Raw genomic sequence first — 17,579 nt, 5'->3', positions numbered from 1 at the left:
CAGGACCACCATGACTCTCTCCCCCGTGACACCGCCGGCATGAGCAATACAAGACACTTTCAGGTTTATTCTACTACATTTATTACTATTCATTTGGCAGCATTCTGATAAGTTTGAGTAAAAGGATTGAGAATAAAATTTGATGATATGTTTTCAAATCCTCTATTTTGTCTCAACCAATGAGGTACCGTGGAGACTTTAGGAAATTTCCATTGAAAGAGATGTAAATTCTTCTCGTGACACCTTCCTAACTTGGCTTGCTGCAGGCCACATGTACTCTCGTCAGTGTTTTACAAAGGTGGCCCTTAACCTCATCCCACAAAACAAGCTCCCAAACTTGGTCCCTGGCCAATTAGCAAGTGTTACTTGAAGGTGAACTTAGTCTATTTTCAGATAACCTAGCCTATATATTTACAGGAGAAGTGCAAGTTGGAATGCTAGTAGAACAAAGAATATTAAACCTGTCCATTTCATAGCTAAGTTTAGCCAAATAACCAATAATAATATGGTTAGCCCCACACATCATTGATCTAGATGACTCAACCACTCCTTAAGTTGGGACCACAAGCATTACTCTGAGGATCCCCGCGGAGGAAAAGATGGCCTTGTCGTGCAAGTCTCAAGCTGTTCCATATTTGAAGGTCTTAAGATATGTTGAGATGCCGTTGCTGACCCAGAAATTAAGGCTTTTGACATGCTGAAGATTTCATTGCAGGCTTGCAAAAAGAAGGCAATAAACCACAATGGAAAATGCAAGAATAAAGATCACAAACGAGAACAAACCAAACAATCGTATTTAGCTCATGAACAATTATACAATAGAAATTCGTGGGTCAGGCTGCTGCCTTATTCCATTTTTTGAGACTTCATGAGAGGCACAAAGAATGCCAGAGAACCAGAGACGTCTAAATATATGAAACATCATAAAGAAATGAAGATATCTTATATTTGCATATGATTTTACAACATGAGGTCTAGAACCTTGCATCTGGCCCTGGATGATTTGTTGGTCATGAGGGAAGAATTTTGGGTAGGTGACCAACTGACACTGGTCACAAATAAAAACTCATATGGTGGGTTTTGCGAGCATCTGGTTGTCAGGAAGACAGGTTTGTGGGGGGGACAATCAGGAATACATCATACAATTTTTTATACATCATATGATATTAGTATCATATCATTGAGCCCCACTGCTTCAACAAAGGACAAAACATGATATTGCGAGTCACCTATGATTTGGATCTTTTATATGATTGCTAAGACCCCACGCTTCACAATGTCAACAATGAGCCCTTCTAGATAGAATTCTCATTTCTAAGTATGTCGATATGAACTATTAACGATAATAACTTCATCATCCTAAATTGAAGCAGAGAAAACAAATAACAAAGAAAAACAGAGAGAACAATCAGATCTCTCATATCATAATTTTTTCATGAAAAAGTAGAGAGAACAATGCAAGTATGTGTCTAAAAGAGAAAAAATTCCAAGAAATAATCTTCAAACACTACAATCTTCTTTCAATCATCTTATTGGAGGTTCAGAAAATGTATACACAAGCCATCTGATTTACAAACAAAACAAACAAGCCAATACTAGAACACACTGCCACACACCCCCTGGGTCTCTCTCTCTCTCTCTCTATCTGCGCGCTTCCTTCTAAACTAAATTCAGTAGTTCCACAGAGACTCTTCAATGTGTAGAGGCCCAGCTGAAATAGATGGGACTTCTTGGCTATCAAAAGACTGCCTTCCCATGTCATTGTTAGACACGACTGAAGAGATCTCAGGGTTCATGTCAGTGGTGAGCCCCGTTTCCTGTGAGACACTTAGCATCTCCCTCTCTGACTTGAAGCTCCGTTTCAGGCCGTACCCATTGCTCTCCAGCAACTGCACCAAACTGCCACCAGAATACTGCAAGCCGCCCAAACTCGGAGCCCCTTGGCTAGCATGCGATGAGCTTGGCAGCGACATCTTGGCCAGAAGCAGCGAGGGTGGCGGCGCCTCTGAAGGGTTGGCCGAGGCAGAGAGAAAAGGGGAGTTGAGGTACTCAGCTAGCAGCTCTTCATGGACTTTTGGACCCTCCACTGAGTTGGAGAAGCAGGTCACGTGAGCCAGATCTGATGCCGATGAGGTCTTGTTCTCGCTGGTGAAGGGAGCCTCCATCAATGGTGGCAGAAGAGATGAGTCCAGTTCTTCTCCAAAGGATGATCCCACCCTCACCAACCCCATGGCTTTCTTCCCACTTGAAGTCTTTTGGAACACCCTGCATATCACCCACTCATTCTATCCGAACAGTAAAAGAAAACGAAGAGGAGTCACTAAGACCTGTTGAGTATTTGAGATGCCAGTGGACTGGAAATAAAATAAGAGTAAGCGAGCAGCACCTTTGCCGTTTTGGGGAGGTTGTAGACAGAGTACTTCCCCTCTAGTCTGTATTCATGCATGACCCAATTGGACTTCTCTCCCTTTGGAGCCCTGCCTCGGTAGAAGACAAGGGTCTTCTTCATCCCAACAAGGCTCTTCCCTCTGTAGATCTCCTTGTCTTTCCCTGTAGCTTTCCAGTAGCCAGCCTCAGTGGCCCTGTTGGTTCTCAAACCAGTTGGGTACTTCCTGTCCCTCACGCAGAAGAAGTACCACTCGTTCTCTCCCATCTTTGCTCTCCCTTGCATCCCAAACACAGTTATAAAGGTTAGAAGACAGCATCTATGAACAAAATATCTGAAACAGGGGTTCAAGGTTTCAAGGAAAGACTTACAAGGCAATTCCCATGGCTCCCACTTGTTCAGGTCGACCTCTCCGATGGCTCTTGCATTGAAGCTGACATCCATGACCTTCTTGGAGAGGTAGTGAGTGATAAGCTCCTCGTCGGTGGGGTGGAACCGGAAACCGGGTGGCAAGTCCATGTTTTCCTCTCCCTCCTGAGGAACTACAGCACCATGTTCCATTGCTTGTGATGTGCTCTGTTTTAATCACCAGTTTGAAGTCTGAATTAATAAAAAGAGCTCGCTTACACTCGATATGAACCGATAAGGGATCAAAATAAACACTGGTTTTAGACAATCCAACAGGAAAAGAAAAATAAGAGATTAACAACAAACCTAGTACATAATTAACACATAAGAAAATTGAAAAAGTACTCTAAGAGACAGGGTGGCGAGGTGGGGGAGGGAGAGGGTACTTGGAGCGGGGGAGCCTCTAATCTTTGAGTGAATGAAAGAAATCGTTATGAAAAATTATGTTGGGAGGGAGATGGCCCTCTTTTATACTAAAGTCTAGTTTTCTAGAGAAAGAGACGTGGCCTGCAAGGCACCATGGTCCATGGTTCTCGCTCCTTTTTAAACCCGGCCCCTCTACTTATTTTATCATACCTTATTGTTATCTTCGAATAAACTAATTGACGTGACCGGATGTTAGGGATAGTCCAAAAGGTTACCGAAGCGGGTCGAGTTGACTCGGTGATACGCGATATCACACTGCAGTGCACCAATATTGGCTGGACTTTACGTGGCATTTTTTTTTTTCCCATGGAGGTTTACATCCAACAAAATTAGCCGCATCATGTTGTTAATATTAATTTTTATCAGTTGCCCCACAGCAAAAGTTACAAGAAATTGCACATCAATCCTAATAACCTTTTTTTTTTTTTTTCTTTTTTTGAAGACAGGATAAGCAATTTCATTCGCTAACATATCGGTTGCAGAACTATACGGATTTACTAATTGAGGTAAACCCTGAACTCTTGTTTAAAGGGTAAGATGAGATACCATCCGAACTAAAGTTTAGTGGTTTAACTGAGTTATTTTTGTGCTGTAGACTCTTCATGGCTGATATTGCACCATAAATTTTGTGAGATAATTTGAGTTATGGAGGACGTATGTCAACTATTAAAGCCGACTTAAGGATAAATGGTTGTAACTCAGGAAGCTAAGAACCTTGAGCTTCAAAATCAGATCATGAAGGTTGAATTGCTGGTAGTGCAACAATTGGCTTAGGTAAGATTTTACTTGTTTGAGGTATCATTTCCTAGTTGGTGATGTAAATGGTTTATCTACAACCATTTCTTTAATGGACTTCTTATGGATAGAACGTGAGAGGTTTGGTCTCTTGGTTCTCACCAGCTCCCAACAATTGTCATCAACCTGTGGACTTCACATCTCTCTCTCTCCCTCCCTCCTCCTTTTATTATTTTCTCCCCTCCTTTCACACACACACACGAGGGCAGCGCCAACAAACCATCTTTGTCACGACCCCAACGGTCTGAATGACTTGCTGCTTGGTATCATGATAAAGCTTTACACTCCCATGTCAACAAATTTATAAATTATTTTACTTACCAACTTTATAATTCGTCAAAATTACCATTAAACCATGAATTTTTGCATTCCTTGAATCCAATCAAAAATATTGCTTGTTGATTCCATGGATTTTCTTCTTGACCATGTATAGTCAATTTTTTACAATCAATGACAGTGAATCAGCATTTTAAATACTATTTGCTGGGGGGAAATTGTTTGAACACATTATATTCTCACCAAAGAGTTTCATGTTAACTTTACTCCCCCCCTCCCCTCCACACACTCCAAAAAAAAAAAAAAAATTTCATGTTAATATATATAATTATTTTTTTATCATCGTCTCATTTGCATTACGTAACCCCTCCAACTAAAAAAAAAAAAGACAAAAAAATTATAAGTACATATAATTGATCCATAAAAAATTATTAGTTAGACTTATTCTACCACAGTCAAAATTTTTTGTGGATTTTGATTGGCTCTTTTTCTTCTCACAGTCAATCATCATCCATCATAATTCATAATTAATGAAGAATCAACTGATATATATAAATTTTTAATTAGCTTTAGCCTACGATAGAGTCTACTTAATAATTTTCTGATCCACATCATCTATCAATATCATCTATTAATGACCACCTTATTAAACTCCAAAATAGTTAAAATGATCATTTTTATCCGTATGTCAACTAAGTTGATTAGACTTTTGAAAAGTTCATTTATAGCATTAGCAAGAATTTCGTATTAAGCATTTAAAGTTCTCATAGGTATGCGTGGAACTGGTTGAAGTGGAAAGGATTTTATTTTTATTTGTGATTGAAGGTGCCTACCCATATGATGCCAATATTTTTTAATAGAAGCTTATATACATGATCTACCAAAAAAAAAGGCTATATATATACATGCATGACAAATGTGAACTAATCACATATACATATCATTAGGATGGAATTAGCTAGTAGTTGCAATCTGGTGGAAGTTGTGGAAAGAGAGAAATTTAAGATTCTTCATATTTAATTAATTTGAATCAAAATATATTTTTTTATGTGACAAGGAGATCCTTATACATGATTAGAATGGGCATGTGTTTCTTATAAAAATGATCAGGTTGTAGTTCATGATGTAATGCATCATTTGTAAACTTTTGATATCTTTCTTATTATATCACTTTAACGAAATGATGATGCACAATGCTTATCTTTTTTTTTTTTTTTTCCTCCATAAAATTAACACATATCCTTGCTCAAAATAGTATTTATGCAATTAACACAAAAGTCTCACCATTTACTTGCTTGGTGGCCCCATATGATTTTTCAACTTTAAAGCAAATACTGGTTAACAAAATAGCAAATTAATCATCATAAAATGCACGCTTTTTTTTTTTAAAAAAAAAAACTCTTTTGATTTCCTTTTGCGTCTGTGACAATAAGTTTGCTGTTTATTTTTGCATTGTCTGCAGAAAAAAAAATAGACTGCCATATGAATGGTGCTGCCTCGCGCCCTCTCCAATTCCATGCAATGCGAAGGAAGCACCCCACCTTCCGTCACCCTCCAACCGAAACCCATTCCAGAAAGCAAGACGAAGGAGCCCCCGCTGACTCCTCCCTCTCTCTCCTTCTTTACGGTGACGAGGTTGGAAGGGATGGAACCGCTTTCCCTTTCAAGAAACTCTGCCAATGATGGCGAGACGCGTGTGGTATCCGGCCACTTGCGGTGGTCAAGTGAACTGCTCCGAAGAGTTCCAATCGTCCCGGGAACCATTCAACATTCAATGGTGATGGGGGATGCCAGACGGCCCAGATTCGATCCGTGAGTAAACGTCCACATCCTGCCACCTCACTACCTCGGCCCTCCCACGTATATGCAGGCCAGCTACCCACCTACGCTCTGCCCTCCACCGCCACGGGAGTTTCCCATCACCAAGTGCCCCCTTTACACGCGTGAACATGAGTTGGTGGCGGCGCAAGCACGTACGAGGCGGTGTCGATGTAGTTCAACTTGTGCTCCTATACCTGCATGTCGCCACCTGTACGTGTCCCTTTGGACGCTGCCGTGGTTGGACGTAATTGTGCGACTTAGGAGATGAATGGGAATGCAGCCAGTTGCACCACGTGGCCATATGGCATGCAAGCTTAACTGGCTATGTATTGGCATGAGTTTTTTAATAAAAAAAGTACACTCCACTTGGCATGCATATTGATGTGGGAACTATACAGTACTGGAGTTGGCAGTATGAATATCTTTGGCATGTGAACCTAGATCAGAAGCATCTTTTCATTTAACAATATTAGTGACTGCAAAATTTGTTTCTAATATTTTTTGATACGCACATTAAGATAGATTTGCATCACGAGAAAGGTATACCCTTGGACCGTTGCTGTGACAATTAATTTAGTTTTCCTCCGTTTTTTTTTTTTTTGTTTTCTTCTGAAATGTTGCATTATAACTTCGTTAATGTTGCACCACGAAGCTAGCTCCCCATATATAGTTAGCACATAATAGAGGATTAAGCAGAGTTCGGATGCTTACCATAGAATCCTGTACAATTGCGTATGGATATATACCGCATCATCCATCTCAAAAATTGGAAATGACTGATGATATACGTAGCATCATGGTGATCAAGGATAGCCACCCATCTTTGAAATGAAAGATGTGACGGCCTTGTAAGGTGGTGTAGCACTTTACAGTGCACAAGCTGCACCGCAGTTCTTAGACAAAACCTTGTGGGTTTACCCAAACCTTTTAAAAAAAGGGCAGGAGAAGGAGAAGGAAAAACCTTGTGGGTCAAACACTATCCTTGTCGTTATGTACCGCCATGGTGGAGATGAGTCACGCAAGATGCAGACTTACGTACGGATCAGACTTGTCCACTACTACGCTATCGATGCTTATCTTTTAACTTCTTGCTAATTTCCTATTTTGAACGGAACTCGTCGTTAATTTCTTAATTTGCATTAACTGGTGTGGGGTTGGATATGGAAGAAGATGAACTGGCTTAGCTAAGCCGCTGTTTCCCCCGGCCCGGCACGACGGTGCGGCACGATTTGGACGCGTGTGGAAGCGTGGGTGGAGGGAAAGGAAGCAGAGGAAACTTCGTCCCAAGAGTTGTTGGACGAGGATCTGGGCAAGGTGCCAAAAGTCTCAGATGGCCATCTTCTCGAAGTCATCAAGAAATCTGTGATTGAATTTGATTAAGGGATGACTTAAATCCCCACGACATTGTATTATGGATTATCTGCTTCTTACCTACAGTGCCAACTGTTTGCTATTCCTAGGATGGATTGTTTCCTTTGTTATTTAAATAATCATATTGGCGTCAATGGATTATATATATTGATCATGTAATTTTTAAAGATCACAGGTTGTCTGCTTCTGATACCATTCTCCGGTATTCGGGGATTAGTGAGGTACATGGGATATAGGTGGTGCATGCCTGTCGAGGCTTCAGGCACCGTTCAATCAATCACCAACTTCTACGTATGATCAATGGATTGAGAGGATCCGAAAGATAACCTTTAGCATTTTTCATTCTTAGATGATCATTGGTTGGCATCATTGTTTTAGTGCTTAATTACATCGAGGAGAGTTTTGAGCTTGAATTTAAATGAGCATTCTAGAAGGGTAGTAGTGACACTAGCAACAGACATTTTATGCAAGTTTTAACAACAATATTAATGGATTTGAATTTAATATTCTCTCGGATCAAATAAAGTCGAACGATCTCATCATCGGATGCCCCTAAAAACATTTAATAGTGAAGCAAAAATCAGCACCAACCATTACTTGATCTCAGAGAGAAACAGGCCAAAACTCAAAATAGTCTCAAATCTTTCCTGATATGAATCTGAGTTAAATCAGATGCTGTGAGATCGTATCTAGTTTTTTATGAGTAAACTGGGGCAGGTTGGCTGGTCCACCATGTATCCAGCCTTGGCAGAGTGAAAAGTTCATGAATGCGTATCATAACAATCAAGTCAAATGAGGTTGGTTCTCGGACTTTATACTTCTTTTTTTTTTTTTTTAATGGATAAATTGCCTTGCTCATGTGACCGTCGGTTAGATGCTGCCTTGTGCCACTTTATTCTTCCACTGTTCAACTTATCCGAACTTGACTTGGTCCCCAGTTGCTTATGAATATGTTAGGTTTGGTTTAGTCCTCTTTTTTTAAATCAAAAGTTTGTGATAAGACATGATATTTTACAAGCATGATGGCCACGAATTAATGTTTTTTTCCTTATTTTCTATGTGGAAAATGAGTTGATTAACTTTAAAACTTCATGTGAACATGAATGATATCTGAATTGTGTTTATATATTTATTTTTGGATGGAAAGGGATTAATGTAGGCAATGGTCATCCAATAAAAATATCTTTTTCTAAAGGAAATTTTTAAGTAATATAAATTTAATCTCAAGTCATTTGGTACAAATGCGCACAAAAATCTTTCCGAAATTTATGGTTAATAAGAACTTCTATAGGCCCAATTCTTGAATATTTATGGTTAACAAAAAAGACTTGATATGCCTGGATTGTACCAATTTTCTACAACTGAGATGGTGGAGGAATTACTTGTAACTTTTACTGCAATTTAAGCTGCTTTTATTTTTGGCCAGGAGTCTGGTAATTAAATTTCATCTTTTTCCAAATAAATAACTCCATCACGTTCCTTAGTTAAATCCTTTTGTAGTTGACCAGAGAGCCTTTTCTTCTAATTCTTACTTCCCTATATCTGGCTGAGATATACTAATTATTTTTATCATTTTATATTTAGATAAGACATACATGGTTGAGTCTTTGACAAGATTAAACAAACCGGAAACTTGGAAGCAAAGCTAGAATGTCACAATCCATGACCTCTTCCGAAATATTGTCAAAAAATATTATATAAGTTCTTTTTGATCCTATATTATAAGTTTCTAAAACTTATTTGGTGTATAATTCATGATCAATTTTAATGGATTCATGCTAAAATATCCCCTAATCTATATAGATATGAATCAGATCATTTTAATACCATTTGTCATGAATTAGGATCTCATCCAAAATTACTATTTGAGCAATATTATATGGATCGATTTCTTGATGTATATATTTTTAAGATTTATCTAATTAATACATAGTCAATGTAAATTTAAAAATACTCTCATATATATTATCGTATCCAAGATTTTTTTAAAAAAAATTATTATAAATTCTTGTTATTAGGATCTCTTACAATTTTTATACTTTTCTATGATCAGCGGATGGTACTGGCATGAGAACTTCAAGTGGCCGTGCAACTTGGTCAATATAATCATCTTTGAAATTGTCCTGGATTTCAAAGATGTACCCAATGATATGCGATTTTTAAAAATGCCGTTGGAGATCTCAGTCGGCCAGTTTTCAGATAAGGGGGAATATAATAGTGATCATTAATCTCAAAAATAATACGAAGAAGATCATGTGGCCTTATTTAAGTAGATGGTGGCCTGTCATACATTACATAAGCTCCTTTCTTCGGTATCCAAAATCACGTGGTAGGCATCAATTCCTAAGTTTGTGCTTCCAATTGTATTATTCCTCTCGTGAATCTTGGTTTGGACCCATAAAAGAATGCCACTTTTTTTAATGTCTTAAGTAAGAGAACTTAATATTGCTGAATGATTGATATTTGAAAATTAGAAAAAAAAAATATGGTAAAAAGAATAACTGGATTTGATTAATATCATTGTGATTTAACATATATGGGCAAATAAAAGAATTAACCATTGCAAGAGATGGAAATAACTTGAGTTAATTTGCTGCTTCAATCATAACTAATTCTTTTATTTGAATCTCACATTGAAAAAAAGAAATCTGCCGACTCCTTTCCTTGTAACCTAGACTCGAGGCACTTTCTTTATTAAGAGTGAGTGAGTGACAATTCAAAGTCCAAAAAGATTTTGATCACTAAGAACGAAGAGCAAAGCACATTGTACACTCTATAGGATACAGGATTAAGATGGAAAGATGATTGGCATGAGAAAGAAGTGTTGTAGAAGTATGGAAGTTGTGAAAGAGATTCTAAATAAAGCCCTTTCCCTTTCTTATGAAGATTGGTAGTATTTTCAGCAAGAACAACTCTCATTTCATCTTCTTGACTACGCAACGATTGCTAGTGGTTACCTCAATGAATAACTCCATTTTACCTTATCTTAATGGGACAGTCTGATACTTTGCAGCAATAAGGCACAAGCAACAATAATTATATGAAAGAGATATGCAAGAAAAAATATACATGGGACTGAGGGTTGGAGAGAAAGGGAGAGAGAAACTTATCTTTACCAGTATAATTCGAAGAACAAATAAGAAAAGGATTATTATTTAAGTAGGAGGATGGTTGTGGTCCAATGGCTAAAGCGTAGAGAGAGAGATTTTAACAAATAAAAATATTACATAAGAGAAAAACTCGAACCAAAGCATTAAATATTCTCCTCAATATTCTTCGTGATGCCAACTCCATAGATGCACTCACATGTCTAATGTCTATTGTGGGCATTGTCCTTTTCCCTAAAGCTCTCAGCCGCTACTGGGCCACATTGTAGGTACGGTATCAAGGGTTGCCCACCATACAAAAGTTCAAAGGTCCAAAAATATAATGGAACTGAGATACTCTCAGCTACCGAAAGATGTCCATTTAAGGCTCTATAAAGACAAGGTCCCAGTGAAAGGAGGTGCCACTAGAAATTCTTAACCAGCGGACTCTTTCTTCTATTCAGATGGATTTTCTAAACCTGTCTGCCCTGGAGCTAGGATTAGGGTTCAAGATGCCTCTCTGTAGCAGCAATTTATTTATAAGGACTTACCTAACATTTGCTACGTTTGTGGTCAGATTGAGGTATTGGTAGATGCTCAACTTCAGCTAGTACTGAGCAGGGCCGGTCCTGATATTTTTTAGGCCTGGGGCCTGTCTGTACTCAGGACCTCACCACTGTATTTCCAGAAATCATGTATATGCAGTCCTCACCTTCCCATTCTGCTGGATTCTCTGCCACCTCACACCGATTGTAGCTGAAGAACAATGCACGCCCGGCCAAACTTGTTAATCGCACCCAACCTCTTCTTTTTAGGTCCAGTGGGTGAGCTTCCACTGAGATTCTTCCTGATAGAGGATCTTGGGAAACTAACAAGAGATCACCACCAGCCTCGGTTAGCATCAGGTATGGTACCCCGACTGGTACGGACAGGCGCCTGACAAAAAAAAAATAGGGGCCTGGGGCGGTCGCCCGCTTTGACCCGCCCCAGGGCCGGTAGTGGTACTGAGGACTTGATATTTGGCCTCTGGATTGGAGCAACTGGGGTCCTAGTTGCCCCAACTATGGCTAAACCAGACCCTAAGACTACTTCAGCTGGTTGATAGCAAACTTCATTTTGGTCTAGCCCAACAAGACCGCCAAGCGATCTCCACCCCGAGATTAAGCAAAGGCGGCTTCTTGTTTGACTTTGACCAAGTCGACATTCTCTCCGTTGACGAATATGAATTTTGAGAAGGATGAGGATCCCCGAGCCATGGAGATCACTAACTCTTCAATCTCCATTATAAGAAATAGAGCTTTTATGGGCGCATGATTTATCTACACAAATTTTTGCATAGGTAAAGAACATAATTAGCTACACAAAATAATCACTACAAGAAATTTGATTTTTAACGGTAAAATTTTAGTGATGAAATTTATTTCATCATAAATAATTAAGTTTTTGCAACGAAATTTAAATTTTGTCTCCAAAAATCATGTATTTGCGATGAAAAAAATTTCGTTGTACAAAATTTTATCTTTTGCAACGAAAATTTTATTTTTGTTGCTATAAGTTAATCTTTAGTAATGATATTTTTTTTTGTTGCAAAAAATAATTTTTTTTATGATGAAATATTTTTTCGTAACAAAAAAATATTTTTCTACGATGAAAAAAAATTTTGTCGCAAAAAAATTACATTTTTTTCAATGAAATTTAGATTTCGTTGCAAAAAATAAGGGCTTTTCTGATCAATTTTATTTATATTGAGCGACGAAACTATTTCATCGCTAAATTTTATTTTATTGAAAAAATTTAAATATTTTGCGACGAAATTTTAATTTTCGTTGGTAGAAATTAATTTTTGGGGATGAAAATTTTTTTCATCGCAAAAAATTATTTTTTTTGTGACGAAAAAAATTTTCGTTGCTAAAAATTAATTTTTTTGTGACGAAAAAAATTTTATCTCAAAAAATTTGATTTTTGGCGATGAAATATTTTTTTCGTTGCAAAAAATTTGATTTTTACGATAATTTTTTTTATATTTGCGACGAAATTAAATTTTTGTTGCAAAAAATTAATCATTTGCGATGAAAAAATTTTTATTGTAAAAAATATATTTTTTGACGACAACATGTTTACTTTTCATAACGAATTAATTTCATCGCTAAATATTTTTTAATTAAAAAAAAAGGAGCTCTTTGAATTAAGGCAAAATTTTGCCCCAATTCAAAATAAACCTCCCTGTTCTCTCTTTTGCCCACACTGCCGCGATCGCCAAAGCGCTTTCTCCCTCCCCGATCGCTGGCGACAGTCCTCCCTCCCCGATCGCCGGTCATCATTCCCGGTAAGTACTCTCCCTCCCTCCCCACCACCATCCTCTCTCTCTCTCCCTCCCCGCCGCCGTCGAGCCCTCCCTCCCCACCCCCGTCGTTGCTCGAGCCCGCCCCCCATCGCCAATCGAGCCCACCCCCTAGGCGCCGTCTCCCTCCCGCCTCGCCACCCTCTCCTCCACGCACCATCCTCTTTCTCTCTCTCCCTCTCGGTCTCCACTGTGTCACCGCCGATCGAGTCCTCCCTCCCCGCCACCATCGCCAGTCGAGGCCTCCCTCACTTTCTTTCTCACTCTTCCTCCCTCCCCACCACCGGTCGACCCCTCCCTCCTGCCGTCGGTCGACCCCTCCCTCCCCTATCTCTCTCCCTCATTTTTTTTCTCACTCTCCCTCCCTCACTTTCTCTGTCACTCTCCCTGTCTCCCTCTCTTACACCTGGCTTCTCTGGTTTCGTAGGGCCGCCGCCGCCGCCGCCACCATCGCCGGCTGCCGTCACCGTCACTGCACAGCTGTCGGATTCACAGGAGAGTTGAAGGTGAGAGCAATTTTTTTAATTTTTATATTTTTTAATTTTTATTTTTTTTCTCAATTAATTTTAGTCATTAGAAATAATTATTTGTTATTTTAGTAATTAGATATAATGTTAGATATAATTATTTGTTAGATATAATTAATTTTAGTCATGATTTAAAAATATTTTAAAAATAAAAATAATAATAATAATAATATATTAATTTTAGCATAACAAATTTATAAGCCTTAGAATTTTAATTCGAGGATAGCGTGCATAAACCAATATTTAATTTTTATGAAAATAATATTGGTGCTTTACACACTATTCTCGAATTGTCCTTGTGGACAGTTTGGGCACGTGAATGAATTTAATATTGCAACACATGTGCTTCTATATCGCAGAGTTTTGTCGGTATTTTCGATCATGTTCTCTGGATATATAGCACAACTTTAATGCTTGTGTATCTGGAGAACTGCATCGAAATGCTGTCAAAATTTTTTTGGTATAGAAGACATGTATTGCAATATTAACTTCAGTGAGCATGAAAGTGAGCTCAGAAGAATCAATCCTACATTAGCAGCGGCATGACATAAGAATCAATTCGCATCATGATTTGATGAATGGATAAGTTATGTTAATGTTCATCCATGATTCAAAGTTTGTTTATATAGTATTTATTTTGTCAAATTTAACCTGCTTATTGTTCTTGTTGCTCCTAGATTGATTTTGATGATTACAAAGCAGATTGAAGGGATACAAAATTTTAAAATGAAAAAGTCCTTATGCTCTTCAAGGGCAAAATCGTAATTTCACTAAAATCCTGATTTGATAGTACCATTTGGTAGAACAAATGATTTGAAATCTATTGGTGAAAATTTCATTGTGTTTGGACTTATATTTTTGAAGTTATGAAGGTTTGAAGTGCATGAGTCGACTCATGAGTCAACTCATGGCACTGTGAGCTGATTGGCACGCAAAAATTCTCCTTGGCACGCTAGTTTTCTGGCTTGGCACGACCTGTGAGTCGACTCATGAGTCGACCCACAAGGCATGAGTCGACTCATGAGTCGACCCCTGCTAATTTGAGCCAAGAAATTTCAGAAAAGCATTCTCTGGTTTTTGCAACAGAGGTCGACTCATGAGTCGACCCCTGAAGCATGAGTCGACTCATGAGTCGACCCCTGCGACGGGAAATGTCAGCAACGGCTATTTTTTTGCCCGTTTTAATTGCCATTTATGCTTCCTAAAAATCCTCTAACGGCTCTTTATCTGCCTAAATTGTTTTCTCTTGCTTCTAATGCTACAAAATGCTTAATTTGATGAAAGAAATTGCAGATTAAATAGCGGATCAAACGTGAAATCAAATGAGAAGAGAAAGAGAAAGAAAAAGAGAAGAACAGAAGAGAGGATCCGAAATTTGCAAGAAAAAGCCTGAGATCAACGAAAAATCCAAAGAGAAAAAGAGAGAGGATCCACAATATACCAGAGAGATTGTGAAAGAGAAAAGCAAGATCTTTCAAGGAGAGAATTCTTCACGCATATTGTTTCAACCTTGATCTAGAGATCGTTCAAAGCTTTCAAGAGATCTTCAATCAACAATCAACCTCTTCTCAAGCGTTCAAGCGTTCATCCACTTTGAGAAATTCTGAAAAAAGGGGTTCTTCATTTGAGTAAAGCTTTTATTGTTATATTTGCTCATTTAAGGAGCTGTTATTGTATTAATCTGTGCTCTAAATATTCTTACTCTTTGTGAGTTTTTGCTCTTGTTTTTGGAGGATTTTCAAAATAAGGAAAGGTTGATCCGAACCTGAAATCGAAGTGTTTTGGGTTTGCTTGTACCCGGAAAACAAGTGTTCTAGCTTGGGATAGCTAGTGTCAGAGTTTTCGATGTTTTGTATTCGGGTTGAATACAAAGGATAGTGGATTGAAATTCTCAAGTGGGATCTTGGGGAGTGGATGTAGGTGCAAGGTTAGCACCGAACCACTATAAATCCTTGTGTTTGTGGTGTGCTTTATCGCTTTATCTTATTTCTTTATTATATCCTTGCAATACTGCTTTAGATAATTAATATTGATTTAAAGCCATTATTTTGTTCTTCATAAGTTATCTGTTGGGCTTAAAATTTTTTAGAAACCCAATTCACCCCCCCTCTTGGGTTGCATAGCTGGGCAACAAGTGGTATCAGAGCCAGTGCTCTAGCCCTTCTTTGATCTAACAATCAAAGAGCCAAAGATCTATGGCAACCCATGTTGGAACTTCTCTAGCTGAGGGGCAATCAACAAACCGACCTCCACTTTTCAATGGGTCTAATTACACCTATTGGAAAGCTCGGATAAAGATTTTCATACAAGCACTCGACTATGATATGTAGAGTATCATAGTGAATGGTCCTCACACACCCACCAAGATTATAGATGGTGAGGAGTCAACCAAATCCGAGAAAGAATGGGATGAGGTTGACAAGAAATTGGCACAATTAAATGCCAAAGCTATGAATGTTCTTTATTGTGCACTAGATGCTAGTGAATTTAATCGCATTTCTACTTGTGCATCTGCTAAAGAAATATGGAATAGGTTAGAAGTCACCCATGAGGGAACAAATCAAGTAAAAGAGTCTAAAATAAACATGCTTGTACATAAATATGAATTGTTCAAAATAGAGCATGATGAGTCCATAACTGCTATGTTTACTCGTTTTACTGATATAATCAATGGTTTAAAGAGTCTTGGCAAATCTTATACTAACAGTGAACTTGTAAAGAAGATTCTCAGGTCACTGCCAAGAACTTGGGAAGCCAAGGTGACTGCCATCCAAGAAGCAAAGGACTTGAACACTCTACCTCTAGAAGAGCTTCTTGGATCCTTGATGACTCATGAACTTAGCATGATGCAACATCAAGAGGATGAAATCAAAAAGAAAAGAACCATTGCCCTCAAATCCACAACTTCACCTGATTATGAAACAGATGACTCTGAAGATGAAGATCAGGATGAGAAGATGGCTCTCATCACCCGGAAATTCAAGAAGTTTCTAAGAAAAAGGAAACAGGGGATGAGAAAGAAATTCACAAAAGGGGATCAAAGCATAGAAAAGGAGAAAGATCAAACCCCTATATGCTACGAGTGCAAGAAGCCAGGACATTTCAGATCCGAATGTCCTCAATTGAAGAAAGGTCCAAAGAAATTCAAAAAGAAGGCAATGATGGCGACCTGGAGTGCGAGTGATGACTCAAGCTCCGACAAGGAAACCTCAACAGAACAAGCGAATCTGTGCCTGATGGCACATGAAAATGAGGTAACTTCTGAATCCACTAGTGAATTTACTTTTGAAGAATTGCAAGAAGCATTCTATGATTCAATTGATGAATTAAAGAAACTAGGGAAGAAAAACAAAGAGCTGAAATTGGAAAATCAGTCCTTAGTGAAACAAGCTGAAAATATTTCAATTGAAAAATTCACCTTGATTCAAGAAAATCAAAACTTAAAGGATGAAATGAACAAGCTGAAATCTATAGTAGATAAGTTCACCTTAAGTTCAAACAAACTAAATATGATCCTTGATAATCAGAAAGCTATATATGATAAGGCTGGACTTGGTTATAAACCCCTGAAGAAACAAAAATTTTTGAAGGATATTTATGCAAATTATTCAAGCAAAAAGCCTACAAATATTACTTGTTTTAAATGTGGAAGAATAGGACATAAATCATACACATGTCTTATTAACAAATATGCAAATACAAAGAAAATATGGGTTCCAAAAGGAACCATTCTGACTAACCTGAAAGGACCCAAGAAAGCTTGGGTACCTAAGACAGAAACTTGATCTGTGCTTGCAGGTGTGTCTAGCATCCCAAGAAGGAAACAAGAAATGGTATCTTGACAGCGGATGCTCGAGACACATGACTGGTGATGAATCACAATTCATCACGCTTGATGCTAAGGATGGAGGGATGGTCACCTTTGGAGATAATGGCAAAGGAAAGATCATCGGGATAGGTAACATTGGTATCACTCCCTCCAAATACATTGAGAATGTTTTACTTGTTAAAGGTTTAAAGCATAACTTACTTAGCATTAGTCAATTCTGTGATAAAGGGTATAAAGTAAGTTTTGAATCATCTGTATGCATTGTGACGAGTCCTATTAACGATGGCATTAAATTTATAGGACATAGGCATGG

At 38.3% G+C, this 17,579-nt stretch overlaps 1 protein-coding gene across 6 annotated transcripts; it reads right to left on the bottom strand.

Moving 5' to 3' along the window:
• Positions 1–1,494: 1,494 nt before the first annotated feature.
• LOC105056634 (NAC domain-containing protein 100) lies at positions 1,495–3,326 on the bottom strand. 6 transcript variants are annotated; one of them, XM_010938899.4, is made up of 4 exons: positions 3,181–3,326; positions 2,758–2,962; positions 2,387–2,664; positions 1,495–2,285 (listed from the first exon to the last, which is right to left on the bottom strand). In XM_010938899.4, exons 2-4 carry the CDS (start codon positions 2,945–2,947, stop codon positions 1,671–1,673), a joined length of 1,083 nt encoding a protein of 360 aa, XP_010937201.1. In that variant the 5' UTR covers positions 2,948–2,962; positions 3,181–3,326; the 3' UTR covers positions 1,495–1,670. The 6 variants fall into 6 exon arrangements, with proteins under 6 accessions (XP_010937201.1, XP_010937199.1, XP_010937197.1 ...); XM_010938897.4 differs by having other exon boundaries at positions 2,758–2,986; positions 3,181–3,322; XM_010938895.4 differs by having other exon boundaries at positions 2,758–2,986; positions 3,101–3,256.
• Between the last annotated feature and the right edge of the window lie 14,253 nt (positions 3,327–17,579).

The sequence above is a fragment of the Elaeis guineensis genome, chromosome 13 (genome assembly GCF_000442705.2).
Source record: "Elaeis guineensis isolate ETL-2024a chromosome 13, EG11, whole genome shotgun sequence".
NCBI lineage: Eukaryota > Viridiplantae > Streptophyta > Magnoliopsida > Arecales > Arecaceae > Elaeis > Elaeis guineensis.
Note: the sequence above shows the minus strand (reverse complement) of the source record. Positions and strands in the feature narration are given on the sequence as shown.